General features: G+C 38.2%; 2 protein-coding genes across 2 annotated transcripts; one reads left to right on the plus strand and one right to left on the minus strand.

Moving 5' to 3' along the window:
- Positions 1-254: 254 nt before the first annotated feature.
- Positions 255-6,755, minus strand: LOC136673871 (interleukin-17 receptor A). Its single transcript, XM_066649628.1, has 11 exons — positions 6,593-6,755; positions 6,476-6,500; positions 5,997-6,146; positions 4,660-4,784; positions 4,171-4,291; positions 2,958-3,005; positions 2,707-2,867; positions 2,539-2,613; positions 2,161-2,230; positions 1,951-2,052; positions 255-1,342 (listed from the first exon to the last, which is right to left on the minus strand). The coding sequence occupies exons 1-11, from the start codon at positions 6,695-6,697 to the stop codon at positions 393-395; spliced, it is 1,932 nt and encodes a 643-aa protein (XP_066505725.1). The 5' UTR covers positions 6,698-6,755; the 3' UTR covers positions 255-392.
- A 349-nt stretch (positions 6,756-7,104) lies between these two features.
- LOC136674098 (troponin I, slow skeletal muscle-like) lies at positions 7,105-17,595 on the plus strand. The gene is made up of 7 exons (XM_066649962.1): positions 7,105-7,203; positions 14,577-14,621; positions 15,144-15,275; positions 15,922-16,011; positions 16,598-16,771; positions 17,032-17,120; positions 17,388-17,595. Exons 1-6 carry the CDS (start codon positions 7,105-7,107, stop codon positions 17,116-17,118), a joined length of 627 nt encoding a protein of 208 aa, XP_066506059.1. The 3' UTR covers positions 17,119-17,120; positions 17,388-17,595.
- Positions 17,596-18,111: the final 516 nt, after the last annotated feature.

Below are 18,111 nucleotides of genomic sequence, written 5' to 3' on the forward strand. Positions count from 1 at the left end.
AAAATGCCAGTAACACCCCCCCCCCCATTCATTTTGAGGAGACTTACAATTAACTTTTCCATATGTACTTGTAGCCCTTACAATTAATAATAATTCCACAAGGAAGGCAAGTCCCCACAATGTGAGTGCGTAAACAGGTAAACAGGTATTAGTTCACAGTGTTCACACACATTCATCAAGTGATGAAAAATAAAAACAAACAAACAAAAAAAAAAATATATATATATATATATAAACTGAAATAAGGATACACATAAAAAACACATATCTCTTTAATTCCTGGAATAATCAGAACATCATCAGCATTTTCTTCAGTAATTTTAAGTTGATCTTTGCTTAAAAACTCTAAAGGAGAGCGGTGATGTGTAGTCCCCTTGGCTTTCTCTTATGGGTCATGAAGGTGCAGAATCAGTTAATGGCATTGTGAAATAAATCTCATTCAGAGAAAAGTCTGAGAATGTGTACTGAGTATTCTCTGGTAAAGGCTCTTTGTTAGTTTGTCCTGTGAGATTGTTGATGAGTACAGGAGCTGAGATCTCTATGGGCCACAACATGTGCTGAAGGGCACAGTTATGGTCATTTTCTAGACCTTCTTCTAGCTCAGCGCCACTTTCCTCAATTTCGGCATAATTTGCATCCACTAGCTCCATTTCAAACCAGTTAGGGTTTGCTAGCTGATGTGCTTTGAAAGCCTCAATTGCCTCTTTCAAGGCTTTTCCTGGTGAAGAGTTGAAGTAATCATATTCTCCAATACCATGGACCTCTTTTATGCTTCCAGGCTCATGTTTTTCTTTGTCCATCAGCCTGAAGAACAGCTCCTCAAAGTGCTTCATCAGCTGGTACTTCACTGCTACCTTGAAAGGAGCAGGAATATCATTCTCACTGCACACATCAGCAAAATAAGCCACAATGTACTTCTGAAGTGATGAAGCATACACAACGTCCGGTACCATCAGGCTAAGAGCCGGTGTTAGCATATCTCCCACAGGTGACCTGATGTCCTCCCTGGTCACCACCCTCTTTTCTCCACACATACCTCTCCACTTGGCATTGACCCCTGGAGAACACAAGATCAAGACTTTATCCAAACCCCTGGCCAGTCTCTCCCTCTGTATGTCCAGCCACTGGATCCGGCCCACAGTGCTTAGCCAGGTAAAGTCCAGCAGATCCAGGGTGACCTCAGTGCCACACATGACCCTTAGAAAGGCGCACAGCTTTAGGACGATTTCTTTGTACAAGGGATGGTCAAGAGAGTAGATGATGAGGATATTACTTGGTCTTTGTGTTGAGTTTCTGTTTACTTCATCCTTAACAGTGGCCCCATGAGACGAAGAATCCAAATCTGTAAAAGGCAGAAGAACAGACTGGAGAATGTAACATACAAAGAGAGCTTAATGCCATAGTTAAAATAGACTAAGGACCAGTTCCCAAAACAAGCCTGAGCTTTGATGGGAAGATCTAGGTTGATAAAGCCCTTGATCAAACAACATTTTAGCACACAGTGGCATAGCAGGTAGTGTCTCTGAAAAACAGCTCCAGGGTCCTGAGATTCTGGGTTTGATCCAGGCCTCAGGTCACTGTCTGTAAGGTCTTTGGTGTTCATCCTGTCTGCTTGGTTTTCCTCTGGGTGCTACACTTTCTTTCCACCATTCAATAACATGTTGGTAGGTGGATTGGTTGTGTAAAACAGGTGTGAATGTTATGTGTTCTGTCTGGCAGAGGACTGGCACCCCGTGTGTTTCTGCCTTGTGCCTAATGACTTCACATAGTCTCCAGACACACAACAAACTGATCAGGAAGAAGTGGTCACAGAAAATGAATGAATGAATAAACCAATAGAAATGGACGAATATGACTTACACTAAAATACTCCGGTACCATCCCAACATAATTATTAGAACGATAATAATTATTATCGTTGTTTATTATTTTATTTTAATATATACTGACCCTCATTTGAATGTTGGTTCTGCTGAACAAAATTGAAAGTACAAAATATGAGTCCCGCCAGAGCAAAGACTATCCAAAACATGTGCTGTCTGCTGGTAGGGCCTGAAATATACAGTATTTTAAAAATGTTGAGACAGTAAACATGTTGGGAAACGGGCTAATAATTTAGTAAAAATCAATAAATGAATAACATTTGGTAGAAATCCTTACACGGGCCAATTTGTGCTTTTTGGTGATATTCTGAGCAGCTGTTCATACACCGCACAAAGAATGGTTTAATCTGTAAAATGAAAATACAGAAACAAAAATGCTTTATTCTGTCCCTGAGATGCATACACAGTCATTCAGAGTGGGTTAATGTAAATATTATACAGTAAATATCCACTATTTACTCTCCAAAATAACCACTTTTTACATGTAATGTTGATAATGGTAAGTTCTTTTTCACTCCTACTGACACTCTACCATGTGGCAGTTCATTCATACATATTTGGACAAATAGGACAAAACGTTTCACATCAAAAATTCTAAAAGACTTCTGAATGAGAAAGACAAAGGGAAAAGCAGGACACTGATGCTGGAACTCACCACAAAGACAAACTCACAGAGTTGTAACTCTTCATTGTTTAGAGGGAAATCCACACTCACTGAAGTATGATTGTCCTTAAAATCAATTTCACATCACATGTATTATAATAATACAGTTTACTGAAGGCATTGTGAAAGTAACGAACTTTGAAAGAATTTTCTGAGCACCTTAAGGACTGTGTGGGACAGATCCGCGGAAAGATCAGCATGGAGAATGGTCACTCTGTAGAGTTCAGAGAACAGTCCTGTATTAAACATCATCTTTACCACGCCTCCACTGCCTTCACTGTCTGAAACTGACCATGTGATATTGGGCTCCCAAAGGCTGCCTGTGAATAAACCACAATTCCATTTACATGTGTGACCTTAATGGATGCATTTTAAACCTGACTCTGTAGTTCTGAATGAATACTCCTCACCGTTCTCCAAGCACACTTTCAGGTGCTGGAATTTCACATCTTCACACCCTTAAGATAAATAAATAAATTAAATAAATTAAAAAAGTGAAAGACAGAAAAAGCTTGTGACTGTAAACAAAAAAGTTTACATTTCAAGTTCCAATTTGAACATCAACAATTTATAAACATTCCTGTCTGCTTTTTACCCTGTGTTTCATGGAGCTAAATCAATGACATAAGTATTTGAATCTGAACAATTATATTTGTCTGAATATTTTCAATTTGATTATTATTTTTGTAAGGTATTTAACTTGAAATAACTTGAAGCGGAATTTTGAGGTGGTGAAGAAAAAAAAAGCCTGCTGGTTGACCTCTGTCCTAGATTTGTATTTCTGCAATCGATTTTTTTTGGACTTTAATTTATGGGTCTGATTTTTTTTTTAATATGAAATTTTATAATCTGAAATTTTTATGTGAATTTCCAAATCTGAATATTTCACTACCTCAAAATGTCAAGTTTATTAAATACCATACAAAAATAATTCAAATATAAAATGTTCAGACAAATATAATTGAAATATTCAAAATTCAGACAAAATTCATCTTTATGTCATTGATTTAGCTCCATAGTGTTTGATGTTCATGAATTTCATCAATGGCACAGTCTAAATGCTCTAACAAGTCTCTGAAATACTCGTGGTCTGTTATCTTCCAGTGAGAGTTTTTACTATAAAGTTCACATTTTCTGAGATTCAAGGTTTTGTTGAAAGAGTGACAAATGATGTCATGAATTTTTGTGTAGAGCAGCACTGGGTCACTTATTCTTATTGGTCTGACACAATACTTTGTCGGTGTTCTCTCACAATGCATTATGTAACACAGTTTACAAACACTGTGTATGGCTGCAGGACCTAATTTAGCCTCCTAGTAGTAACATTAGATACTCTCCTTCCCTCCGCACTACATAGCTAGTGCAGAAAGGGAAAAAAGCCACCCTAAATCAAAGTTTTCGACTTACCCCCACCTTCAAAATATATAAGGAGCAGGGGCAGTTTTCTTTAAACACTAATCATGGGAACTATAGATTCACTGCTGTAGGAGCTGCGCATAAATGTCAGCAATAGATGTATCAATGGTTACATTTTATATTTTGAATTGAGTGCCACTTTAGGCATCAAAAGCTAAAGTAATGAGTAGTGATATTAAGTGATAATCAGCAGATCTTATACTGCACCTGGAACAGAGATATTCCGGATTTCTGATCGCTTTCCCACATATGGCTTCGGCAAATTAGATACAACAACTTGATATTTCAAACCTGGATCCACCACGATTCGATCTAAAGTAAAGGACCACTGAACATGACAACAAAATTAAGTCATTAGTAATTATATATATACACACACATTAAAACCATCCACTCATTCATTAAAAAGCAATCAGCCATTTTCTGATGGTACTCTAATGACACGCAGTGGCCTGGATGTGTCTGAGATTCTCTACTCAGCCCATTTTAAACATGACCATCAAGGTGTGGTGGACCTGCAGTTCAGAGCATATCCTGGTTCATACAGGGAATAGAGAGCAATTTCATTTTTCATATTATATGCACTTCACACACTAAATAATTTTTTAAAATATTGTTTTATTTTTGGTTGAAAAAAAAAAGACTGATTTTTCCTTTAAATGATAAAATATGACAGGAATATGTAGACGCTCTTACTTGCTCCTCGGCCTGGTTAAAAACCTGGCTAATATTTTCAGGAAACTCATAGCGAACACAAAGGCTGCTGTTGGTGGCGACTTCAAGGACATGCACCTCAGTTTCCCGCAGAGTATGAATGCTCCCTAGAGGAGAGTACACAACAAAAACGACACAAGAGCAGGACAATATGTTTAGCTCTGCTTCGGTTTCAGCTAATTCCATGCAAACATCTTCCTATTCCTTTTGCTTTCCTTAGTTTTATTCTTTGCCAGCTCAACCCATTTGCCAGACTGTCACAGTTCATACTGTGCTAACTAGCTGGAAGGTGAAGGCTAACACACACAGAACAATATTTAGCCCAACAGAACAATAACTGCCCATTTCAGTTACTGTATTTAACAGATTCTGAGAGATGGAAAATGGGAGAGCAGGAAAGCCATCTTATTTTTATCAGAGAGAGAGAGAGAGAGAGAGAGAGAGAGAGAGAGAGAGAGAGAGAGAGAGAGAGTGTCATGCTCTCTTGAATTAAAGGAACACTAAGTAGTATTTCATTCATTCATTCATTATCTGTAAGCGCTTATCCAGTTCAGGGTCGCGGTGGGTCCAGAGCCTACCTGGAATCATTGGGCGCAAGGCGGGAATACACCCTAGAGGGGGCGCCAGTCCTTCACAGGGCAACACAGGCACACGCACACACACACACACACACACTCCTCACAGACAGTCACCCGGAGGAAACCCACACAGACACAGGGAGAACACACCACACTCCTCATAGACAGTCACCCGGAGCAGGAATTGAACCCACAACCTCCAGGCCCCTGGAGCTTTGTGATTGCGACACTACCTGCTGCCCCACCGTGCCGCCCTAGGTAGTATATTTTACCTTAAAATTTCACCTTTAAAATAATTGTGAGGCTCCCCAGACCTGTAATATGAAATGTAAAGCCTCTATCGTTGCTACTCTGGGCTCAGCACTGCTGAAACTGCACTATGTAGCTTTTGCAAGAAGGTGGGAAGCCACTCACTCCTCCACTGTCCACTTTTACAGCACAGTGCTGTAAAAGTGAATTACACTCTGCAAATTTAGGGGGAGCCCAGGAGCAAAAATACTCCAAAAATTTGTGTGAATTTATGTCAGTGTATATTTATGTCAACTCAGGCATCAGAGTATTTATAGACATTTTGGGTGATCACTGTTTAAAGGCTTTAAACATTTCTTCTTCTCCCTGCCACAATGTCTAGTACTCATTGTTTTTATTTATGTATTTATTTATTTATTTTCTTCTCAACCATGAAATTATACAGGAATGTTTCATAGTGTTAAGTGTGTGCAGCCTATGAGCATATCTTACCATCAGGAGGCAGAATGAATTTGAGAAATAGAACAGGGACTATATCCTTAATCTTGTCTGTCTTAGTGGACGTCTTAAGCTCCACCACAGGCAAACCAGGGCTCTCTTGCCTGGGCTTTACTTGGCCGTTGTCTGAACACTCAGACCTCCCTGTATTCAGCAGACAAAATACACGGCAGAGTGAAAAGCTCTGGGCATCCCAGATTAAATGACATTATTTTGATAATGATAATGATATGATAATGAGCTAACAGAACCCAACATAACCACCAACACTGTGTATAATGAATTATTTGTGATATACACATTTTCTGTACAATTTTGTATGTATTGGATTTATACAGCAATTTCCTGCACAATTATGGAAATATTTGAAATAAATAATAGAACAAAGTCAGTGTGTCATTTGACAAAGAGACCCCAAAACGTTTACTGTAAAGTCTGTAAAGACCAAACTGGTTTTATTAATTAATACTCACCTATATGGAACTTGCATGCTAATCCCTGCCAAAAAAGGGAGTAAGTGTTATTCATTTCCTCAGTTTGTTTCAACTTGGAAGTTAATGATATGTGAATGAAAGACTGGAACTGCTCACCGGTTGAGAACACTGCACTAGAGGCCACTCTATGAAACCAAGTAAGGAAACCTGGAGACTCACAAAAGAAAGCATAATAAACAAAAAATAAATAAAAATGACCATTTTAACAAGTAATCCAACAAGACTGCTTTTAATTTAGTGCGTGTAGCAGGAGATGTGGTGACAGAGACAGAAGCTTTTCATCATGATAAACAGGAAATAACCCCATCAGATAAACTCAGCTGGGTTTCTTCTCAGAAGATGTCTGAGAAAATAATCACTTTCATAATAACTGATGAGCACTCTGTGTTTTAACTGTGGGGCTGAGAACAACCCACCATCCAAATAATACAAAATACCAGTATCATTATAGGATCACTTTATACATATATTGGAATACTATTAAAACAGATTATAAAGTATTAAACAGTAGTGTACATCAGGTGTTCTTATTCAGAAATATTATATAATCTGCTTTTTGAATACTAGCAAATGAGCACAAGAGGGCAGTGAAGTCTCAGCAATTGAACATGGTTCATGGAACCACAGCCAACAACCCATTCATCTACCTCAGCATCAGAATCAGGTGGCACTCCACTGTGGCAGAAGGCACACTGTCCATCTCTATAGTAAGGTTAAAACAGAGGCCTCCTGTGTCTCCTCAGTCCTACTTTTGTTTTCCCCCAGTCATCTTTTCTTTTCTTTCAAATTCATTGAAATTTGAAATGACACAGGCAGAGAAAAGAAGGTGGTGACATACACCTCCACTGCTATCAAACTGAGGAGGGACCAGAATGTGGGCCAAGCCAGGAGGAAACATGTTTATGTCTGGTGGCATTTTGGGAAAGGCAGCAGGGATGGACTAGATGAGCTGGCCACTGCTGTGTCTGCTCAAGTTCCCCCCATAGTGGCTGCAGGAACATGTTTATTCAACTGTGGTCAATCACCTGCGGTTAAACTTAGGTGTGATGTTTGTGTAGCAGTACTTTAGAACCTGCAAGAACCCTTTCTTCCCGAACACTATGTCTCCCTGCACTCGTTATGTCCCCCTGCACTAATCCCAGCAAAAATTAATGGCATCTAAAGACAATCAAAAGGTGGGTTTTGTGTTGGTCCATTACCATGACCCAGTGCATCTCTATAGGGGCCTGTTTGACTTAGTTCTCCAGACGCTTCAATCCATGTAGCCCTTATCTGAAACTCCATGCTCCAGAGAACCAGGGGCCCTATCCAGGGCATATTTTGTTTGATTAGAATACTGACTTGGTCTCTCTTCCACAGACATGGACTTGGAACAGTTCTCAGTCCCTTTGGCATGATGTTTGCCGTTGTGTTTTCTGCAAACTGAGTAGCCTGTGTGTCCCTCCATTTACAATGAGCTCCAAAGCATGCCAACAATGAATCATTAAACAATATTAAACAATTTTTTATATTGTTTTCTGTTTATTTATCTCAGTATATATAAGAATATTGTGCATTTGCCCCAGATAAAACAGACAAACAAGAAAACCAACAAATCTTAAGCAATATTGAGTGCATAGTCTGTTTAACAGTTAATAACTTATGTGTGAACTGTTGCAGACCTACTTAAAAATATATACTGTACACGTTTTGATTGTATTTATCATGACTTTCGGAATATGACCTGTGACAGTACTAATTTTGAAGTGTTGTGCACTTGTTTGCTGCGGTCCTGTTACGATTGATATAAGAAAGAATTTTAGACCAACTAGAATTTTAGAGATATCAGCTGAAACACTGTTTTTATTGTGAACCTCTCAATCTGGAGAGCGTAATTCTGAATTTTTACTGTGGAATATTTGCAAACATGATGTCTGTACAGTACATAAAAAATGTGAAAGGGTGAGGGGGTGAGAGGGTGTGAGCAGGGATTCTTTAGTGAGACATTCACAAGAGGGAATAAAATAATACATATATAAACAAATCACTAAAATGCATTTTCTGAGTTCACACACAGCTCTTCTAGGTTCTGGCAGCATTGCATCATTATTTGTTCATGTCAAGTTAGACTTCAGCCTATGGGTATATACAGCTGGACTAATATTGAATATAGGCACTGAAAGCTGTCTTGCACTGTAGAGGTGCTGTTGTGATGGTTGGTAATGGAGCACGTAAAGATCACATGGAACTGGTGGCACTGAGCATGCATTAACGGTGCCAACGTGGCTAGGTACAGTCTTAGTCACCAGGGAGGCCAGTGTGGATTTAAGTTTGTTGATGGTTAAGGGTATGGAATGACTGTAAAGCTGCCTTGGAGGGGGGTGGGTCTGGGACCCCAGACTTCACTGTTGAGCCTTCTAGAGATGTTGTGGGCTTAATTCAGCGAAACACTGAAGAGAGGTGGTGCATACCTGATGACCCCTATGAAGAGCTAGTGATGCAGTGGGTGGTTTGGGTACTCATGTGATGTGCTCAATGATTAACCGTAGATGTTAAGGGAAGCTGGTTGCTGATCTGATCATAAAAAACACACGTTGCAGGTTGATTGGCGACTCGAAAGTGTCCGTAGGTGTGAGTGAATGTGTGTGTGTCTGTGTTGCCCTGTGAAGGACTGGCGTCCCCTCCAGGGTGTATTCCCGCCTTGCGCCCGATGATTCCAGGTAGGCTCTGGACCCCCCGCGACCCTAAATTGGATAAGTGGTTACAGATAATGGATGGATGGATACAGTGGAAACACCAAATGTTTTTGCTGATCATTAAAGGAAAGGGACAAATTAAATTGCTATTTGTTATATAGTTTTAATGGAACAGTCAATTATTTTCATGACTGCCATTAAATATTTATGGAATTATTATTATTATTGTTTTTTTTACATATTGCATTTAAAAAATAGAATCAAATTCTATAAAAATGCTTCATGTCCTACACATTGGGATGGCCACATTTACAATATTTTTAATTTAGTATTCCTGTTACATCTAGACCAATAGGTGTCAGTAAAATGGCTGTATCATAACATATAGAAATTGGAGAAAATGGCTGACTGCTCTTTGACGCTGCTATACATTTGAAGTGATACTTGCTGTGGTGTATATTTTACTGACCATCATCTAATAGTTCTTTCCTGCCCTCCATACCAGACATATCCTCAATGTTCTTATAGTAGTCACTTCCAATTTCTGTGGGGAAAATACGTGATCGTTCTGAATTGCCATTGTGTATGAAAGGTGCTCTATACACATGCTTGCCTTGCCTATTGCCTAAGAAATCATGAAAACAGTGTAATAGGATCATGATTTTATTTTAATTATCCTCAAAATTCTCTTTACAGTAGAGTGATAAGGAAAGAAAATGTCCTATTTTCTGCTCCTCTTTAACTGCTGAGATGTCCACAAACATTTAGCTTTATTGAGTACAAGGCCATGTACTGACAGTACTCATGTGAAGAATGACTGAAACAAGTGACAAATGCCTCTGGGTCATTGTGTAGAATAAAGAAAGAAGAGAAAAAGAAGGAGGAAGAGTAATTAATAAAATAAGCAATATTAAATTTACAAATGATCGTTATCATGTCATTTTACCCCTCAGACATTGTCCCTGTTCTTTATGACAAGGAGAAAAGAATGAAGAAAATATTACATTATTCCACCTATGATTATGAAACCTACATTAGGTTTATGTATTAAATTAACTTCCAGTTTTAAATAAATGAAATTTCTGAATATATATATGAACAAGCACATTGATTTCCAGAAGTACAGACTATTAAACATTAATGATTTAACATAAATCAAATCTGCCAACAGCCGTTTCTTTACTTCAATCTCTGCAGAATGACGCCGCATCCAGTTCTGTGTGTTCCTCTGTGTTGGACAACATCTGCTTAATTGTAAGTAGTTCAGGAGGTGTTAGATCATTCCTGAGGGGTTATATTTGTACATTGCTCCCATGCCTTCATAACACACTCGCAGCTGCAGCCTTCATGTGGTTGATGACAACCACAAAGTCCTCAGAGCCATTCTTTTTATGGAGCTGATCACAAGACAGGAACCTGTCCCTGTTCTCCAACAGGAAGCTGTGAGTTCACACTATGGCTGTCAGAATGTACTCGTATAATAGTCATAAATAAACCAAAAAAGTCTCTGCATAGAGGTTTCATAGAATAATCCTTTCTTGAAAAAATTAAAAATGAGATGAAAAAAAAAAACACTATGAACACTGGAAATATTAAATTCTCCAAATATCTCTAACAAAATACAAGTAAACAAGAAGTACTGATTTCTGTTTAATGCACTGCAGAACTGGCGTCCTTCAAGGGTTTATGGTTACACTGTGTAGTGTTCTTCTGAGACCAGGACTTTTTCCACAAAGCAGGATTCCTTACTTAACTGAAAGTCAGGATGGACATTTGTACAGGATAATCCATATTTTTGGCTTAGGCTATCCCACTAAACTGAAAGAAATGATAGAAATCCTGATTTATGTAATACCCTGAAGGTCACCTAGCTTTGCTCTACAGCTCATGAATGTCAGAGGTAACCAGAGCTAAAAAAACATTGCAGAATAAGAAGTGGACTGCTGGAGGTGACACCTCAAGGCCTTTCTCATTCCCCACACAGCAGCATTGTTACTCAGGTCAAACGTCCAGGCCCAGCAATATGTGTAAGTGTCCAGTTACATATCAGCTCTAACTTGTTCGGAGTTGGCGGTTAGCATCATGCTAACGTTCTGTGGAGTTGGCTTCAGTATTTCATAACATGCATTCTCAGAGGTTAGCACAGACAAACAGCTGCTGAAATATTCTCCTGAAATCCTTGCTAATCCCTGCCTGGTCTCTTGAGATGCATAAATACAATTCCACTGAAGATTAAGACAAACTTAGGAAGATTACCAAGCCCAATAGCCAATAGTTAAATACATCCGGTACAATATGCAGCCAATGTTCTTAAAAATAATATCATACATCCATCCATCCATCCGTAACCGCTTATCCAATTTAGGGTCGCGGGAGGTCCAGAGCCTACCTGGAATCATCGGGCGCAAGGCGGGAATACACCCTGGAGGGGACGCCAGTCCTTCACAGGGCAACACAGACACACACACACATTCACTCACACCTACGGACACTTTTGAGTCGCCAATCCACCTGCAACGTGTGTTTTTGGACTGTGGGAGGAAACCGGAGCACCCGGAGGAAACCCACGCGGACACGGGGAGAACACACCACCTCCTCATAGACAGTCACCCGGAGCGGGAATCGAACCCACAACCTCCAGGCCCCTGGAGCTGTGTGACTGCGACACTACCTGCTGCGCCACCGTGCCGCCCCCACTGTATCAGAGTTTTCTAAATTTTTCGCAGAAAGCTGTGGATCAAAAGACAAAAACCACAGGAGAAACATTGATCTGTGTGTAAAAGTTTTTGAAATGTAGATTTGTATGTTTTCATGCTTGTGGAACTTTATGGAATGTTTTTGGTGTCCTACTCCTTAGTCAAGCTGGGTAGCATGAGCTGTGTACATACATTTTATACCTGTTTTGCAGAAATACACAGAGATTTTGATTTTTAAAGGTGTAATGCCATTGTTAGTCCAGTGCTGTCTTTCTGCAAAGAGGATTGCATACACTATGATGTGTAAGTGAGTATATGCAGATGCTCTGCTACCTACAGCCCCCAAAACATGGAATTCAACCAATGACCTTCTATATCTCAGTTGATTCTTAACTGGTATACTGATTTAAAGTGTGTATAGATGCAGTAGTATGAGTGCTTATAGACTACCTTGAGCTTTCCTCAAGGTCCCACTCCTTTGCAGAGTCAAATAATGACAAGAGGAAGGGGCTTGAGTGTAGGCAATGCATTCAAATTTTGTTGTGGTGCTTCTAAGTAAAGTAGCCTTCAAGCGGTCAAGTCTATTTTAGTGAGCCATTCACAGAAGGCCATTGAATCCATAAAACTTGATTGTGCTCCTCAGGAGCTGGCACTGTTACGCACTCTTGGGCTTTTCCTGCACACACCAGGTATGTGCACAGAACTTTCATTGAACATTTTTAATGAGCTATAACTCAGTGAATATTTCTTATATCAGCTCTTTTAGTTAATCTCTATTTAAAAATATCTTTAATAAGCTTCCACATGTGCTTAATGTAGACATAAATTTTTTTCTTTAATAAGAGTGCTCTGTCAGTTTATTATTAGAAGGTCAGTTCAGCTTTTTCAGATTTTGATGTTGATGGTTAGAACAAGTGTAGACTAATTAGAATGCTACTATTTAAATATTAACACGAACATATCCAAGATATTTTGGATGTAATATTTTTAGTGTAGAATAATAATAAAGGTTTATATATAATGAAGAACACAAAAATCATAGTTAAAACACATTGTAAAAAACAGAGAATTTTTTAAAAACTTTTTTTTCTTCTTTAATGTTGTGATAATTATCGATAAATTAAAAAAAAACAGCACAGAAATCATTAGGAGCAGTTGGAGTTAATGAATAACTTGAACCTTAAAGTTTGATTGATCACAGACTTTTTTCTCCCTTTCTCTGAGGCTTTCTTAGGTGGCACATTAAAGTCACAATGTCTGAGGCGTAAGTATCTTTTTCACTAAAGTCAAATTGCTTTATGAGATATACAAATTCAGTCAACTGTATTTAAAATTACTATAACTTTTTTTTGTACATTTTTTCTCATCTCATTGACAACTCTAGACCGGTGAGTCAACACAGTTTTGGCCTTGTTTGTATCATCTTGGCTGTCTCCTGTTAATGCAATGGAAAACTAAAACCTATGTATCATGCTGCAGTATTGTTTTTAGCATCTTGTCTCAGTAGCCTACAAAGTTCCTTAGAGGATGTGGGGATCATAACGAAAGATTACTGACATTGTGTTCTGTTCCGTATATTTTGTATTCCCTTAAAAATCTTTGATGCAAAGCACTGTTTCCAGAGTGATGCCTGTTTCCAGAGGTGTTTTGTATCTAATTAGCCCTGTGATAGATGGTGCATAATCATTCATTTTTCCCATTTTTTTTAAATTCATTTTTCCCATGTCCCCTCAGGTGCTCTGTAGAAGTTGGAATTTTGTACTCTATGGTCGTCTCATTAGTGTGGTTCTGAAACTTCAGACTAATTAGGCGCATTTGCAATTTGTAGTTCTTCAGTTATAGACTGTAGTTCACCTGTTGCTCTGCATACTTTGGTTGCCCCCTTTCACCCTGTTCTTTATGGGTCAGGATCTCCAAATATCCACCACAGTTTTTTAACACCGTGTCCGCTCTTTCTCCACTCTGTTAGACACACCTCCCTCGTTGGTCCACCTTGTAAATGTAAAGACAGAGAGAGTAGCTCATCTGTTGCTGTACAGTTTGTGTTGGTCAACATCTACCAGGCCTTCATCAGTGGTCACAGAACCTTTTTTTGTTGGTGGACTATTCTCAGTCCAGCTGTGACACTAAGGAAACTCAGACAGCACTGTTATGTCTGATCCACACGTGCCATCACAATACACATTAACATGTCGGCGTCACACCATCACTGAGAATCATCTAGCATCCAGCACCCAACTCATACCTGCTCTGTGGTGGTCCTGTGAGGGTCCTGATCTTTGAGGAAAAGGGTGAAAGAGGACAAACAATGCATGCAGAGCAACAGATGGTCTATAATTGTAGAACTAAGAAGAGCTCCTGTTTGGTCAGTGGAGCTGAGAGAATGGACAGTGAAGGTAGAAACAATGAGATGGTCATAATGTTACGGCTGATTGGTGTGTATAAATTCACTGGCTTTTGTGACATCACAAAAATAATAATTTCAAACAGACTTTTTTTGAAGCTTAGTTTTTACATATGAAGTATTAAATCAACAGCATGTTTTGAAACCTCAACAGTGTTTATATACTGCACAGAGAATTTAATTCCAAAGAGGAGTGAGGACATTTTGTTTTTCTGTATTAGGGGGTCTTTATATCAAAGCTTATCAAAATTGATGTACCATAATGCGAATATATGCTAACACAGTACTAATTCTCATGCTTTCAGAAAGCAAAACCCAAGATTTCAGCTTCACGAAGGCTGTTCCTCAAGGTTCGTCTTTTCTGCATTCCCTTTAAAGCCTGCATTTAAAATAGAGCATATGTCAAAAATGTGTCCAGGATGTGTACAAACCTGCTCATTAGATGTTTTGCTCCTCTCTGAAATCAATATTCATTTCATTTGTCTCCCTACTTCTATTCTGGGAATGTGTAACACAAGATGTTGGAATGTAGCCATGAGAATTTCATTGCATTCAGTCACATAAACATGTGTAAGTTCAGGTAAATCACCCCAGAGAAGACAGGTCCACTGGTTTACAGCCTAATACTGGGGGATTTTATAAACTGACAGTTACCACTGGACATGGTGACCATGTGTTTGCACCAGGGTTCTGTTAGGCTTTCTCTTTAAATTAAACAGTTAGTATTGAATCTCATATGTCTGTGATGGGATAAAGTAGCCAAGTAATTACAAAATGTGTATGGGCAACATTTGGACATAAGAGACAAAGTCATAGCAAACATAAACCAGCTTAACCAGTTTAAACCTTATTCGTATTCTCTTGTTTCTCAGACTAAAATACTGAAGAAGGCAAGCACACTGATTGCAAATGAGAAGGAGGAGAAACAGCGAGAGAGAGAAAGAGTTCTGAATGAGCGTGTGCCGCCTCTGCAGCTGTCTGGACTGTCTGTGCAGGAGCTGCAGGTTTGTTGGATTGCCATAATGAGCTGATAACTATTTAGTGTCCTAACCTTTAAAAAATAAATACATTTTGGGTCCTAATGGTTTCTGCCATATATAGCTATTTAGAAAGTCATAAAGAGTCATTTTCTTGTAAGTATGATTTAACATGTCATAATTATGACATATGGTGGCCTACTGAGATCTTTGTTTTATGTGAGGGGCCCAAGGCACATACAGTCATCTTCCATTTTTGGGAGTCACTGGTCAAATGACATGTTCTCTAGATTTTCTAAGTGAAAGTACATTAACAATCCTCTACAGTGAATAAATATAAATATGAGATGTTCTTGCCAACTTTCAGTGCAAAATTTCAGTTTATTTGATGAATAATATATATATTGGGAAATAAAAAAAAAATAAATGTTGTCTAATAAAATGACATGGAAGATTTTATTATATGAAAAATTATTCCCGAAAGAAACAGCAAAACAACATGCAAAAAAGTAATAATTACATTTACTCCCTGTAGAGGATGTCACATACGTGCTTTAGAAAATGAACAAAATGGCAATTGTCCAGGTGTTTCCACACTTTCTCATTCAACTGTAAATATGACATTAATCAAGGGTTCCTTGTTAAACCTCACTTGTTTGTGTTTGGTCTTCAGGCTCTGTGTAAAGAACTTCACCAAAAGATTGATGTTGTGGATGAAGAGAGATATGACATAGAAGCCAAAGTGTCTAAAAGTGAAAAAGAGGTACTCATTCAAACTACAGTAGATCATTCTGAACCCATAGTACTGTGCAAATGTCAGAGACCACACTTATTTAATTGCACATAAAAACAACTCAGGAAGTATTTTTGAGGATTACACAAAAAAGATTAAGGTCCAAAGTAAAAGTTTCATTTAAAAAAAAAAACTAACAAACTGGAATGTCCAAATCTGTTAAAGAAATTATTTGTTGACTTTTAAACCTACAAGACTTGGTAGAAATTAGACGAAATCCACAAGCATTTCTGTGCGTCCCATCACTGTGAAAATACTACTCAATGCCATTGGACCGAAAGGAAGTGGAGCTGTGAAAAAGGTTTTATTGAGAACAATTCTGACCAGACCTCAACTTTAGTGAATGTGTTTGGGATCATGAGAAACAAATCAGCTCCTGAAACTGAACTTAGGATTTGTGGAAAATTTATTATGGAAAAGAAGTCTTAAAATAATTTTTATTTGTTGTTGTTTTATTTGTTTGTCTTCTGATGTGTCCCTGATACTGAAAAATTAAATAGTTTATGATGTATAATACTATACATAATACAATGTAATTAATTTGATTTTAATTCAGATTGCAGATTTGTCTCATAAAATCTTTGAGCTGAAAGGAAAAATGAAGAGACCTGCTCTGAAGAGAGTGAAGATTTCGGCTGATGCCATGCTTGGAGCTCTGCTGGGCTCCAAGGTCAAAGAATCTGTGGATTTCAAAGCCAATCTCAAGACGGTCAAAAAGGAGGAAGAAAAGGTACAATCTCATGAGTTTACAAATGGTTTGAAGGAGTACACCCTTGTGGCCTTGTGAGGACTTGTAAAAAGCTTGTAAAAGCCACACTGCTTGCTATGCTCCTCCCTCCCATTGTGAGGACATGAGATGGAGAGACAGCCAAATCCTATGAGTCCAGTTTCTATCGAGCTAGTAGATGGCATTTAAATTTGAGCAGAAAAATGACCTTCTCCCGTATATAGCTCATGTTTTATAACATGAATGTGGTATTTTTCACACAGAAAGAGGAGGTGACTGACTGGCGTAAGAATGTAGAGGCCATGTCTGGTATGGAGGGCAGGAAGAAGCTCTTTGATGCTGGTCAATAAAGGTGCATTCACTGTTTTTTCCTATTGCTGTTTTCCTATGTTTCATTGCCTTTTGTTATATGTCAAAACCAGAGAATCCATATTCATTAAGTCTGAGGTCAATAATCAAAAGAGGCTGAAAAACCTCTTGAAGCAAACATCTGTTAATATTTTTACTATTACTATTATTATTATTATTATTATTATTATTATTACTACTACTACTACTACTACTACTACTATTGATTCCTGAATGCTGTTGATGTTAATGGCTTTATGTTTTCTCTCAGGTCATTGTCACTTTGGCTGTCATATCAAGGATATAAACTGGTGAGAAGGAATATTCTGCGCCAGCTTCTCTCTTACTTATATGGAACTCTTGAGATGAGGTCACTGTGCATTAACGTTTATACAAAGTCTTTACATAGATTAATTATAAGAAGACATACTGAATTTCTGGTGGCACTTTACTGCAGATCATCCTTCATGAGGGTAACACAGAAGCCTTGGAAACCTTCATCAAAATCTATAAAGGTTTATGCCAAACTGCAACAGTTGACATGACATTTGGTTGGGTGAAATTCACTAAAGTAGCCTTGATGACAACTAATGCTTATTGGAAAAAGCCTTTATAGTAGTTTATGTAGGATTATATATTATATCAGTTGTAAGTGTTGTGTAACCTTTTGACCGATGGGTAAGGGTATATATATATATATATATATATATATATATATATATATATATATATACTTGCCTTGCTTTTTCTCAAAAATAAAAACACAGTTGTACAATTTTATGTCAAGTTTATGACATTAATTAAGTTGTCTTTATCTGTTTGCTATTTTCAAATCTGGGATTTCATGTCCAGCTGCTTCGCAGGAAAAATACAGTGATATTTGTAGTTAGAATTTCAAACACTGGGGTCACTGTGGTCATCAGTATATGGGTCGGGGTTATTTTGACCTTAGCACGTTTTTCATTAGTCATTACCAAACCTGTCTCTTGTTGCCA

The sequence above is a fragment of the Hoplias malabaricus genome, chromosome 17, assembly GCF_029633855.1.
Source record: "Hoplias malabaricus isolate fHopMal1 chromosome 17, fHopMal1.hap1, whole genome shotgun sequence".
Classification (NCBI taxonomy): domain Eukaryota; kingdom Metazoa; phylum Chordata; class Actinopteri; order Characiformes; family Erythrinidae; genus Hoplias; species Hoplias malabaricus.

What these genes read in the sequence shown, in the direction of transcription:
- LOC136674098 (XM_066649962.1), top strand. Translation starts at nt 7,105, where the DNA reads ATGGTTCATGGAACCACAGCCAACAACCCATTCATCTACCTCAGCATC. An exon ending in TGTCTAAAAGTGAAAAAGAG is followed by an intron (nt 16,012 to 16,597) that starts GTACTCATTCAA and finishes ATTTTAATTCAG; the next exon opens with ATTGCAGATTTGTCTCATAA. An exon ending in TCAAAAAGGAGGAAGAAAAG is followed by an intron (nt 16,772 to 17,031) that starts GTACAATCTCAT and finishes TTTTTCACACAG; the next exon opens with AAAGAGGAGGTGACTGACTG.
- LOC136673871 (XM_066649628.1), bottom strand. Translation starts at nt 6,697, where the DNA reads ATGGTCATTTTTATTTATTTTTTGTTTATTATGCTTTCTTTTGTGAGT. An exon ending in AGCATGCAAGTTCCATATAG is followed by an intron (nt 6,147 to 6,475) that starts GTGAGTATTAAT and finishes TGCTGAATACAG; the next exon opens with GGAGGTCTGAGTGTTCAGAC. An exon ending in GAAAGTGTGCTTGGAGAACG is followed by an intron (nt 2,868 to 2,957) that starts GTGAGGAGTATT and finishes GTTTATTCACAG; the next exon opens with GCAGCCTTTGGGAGCCCAAT.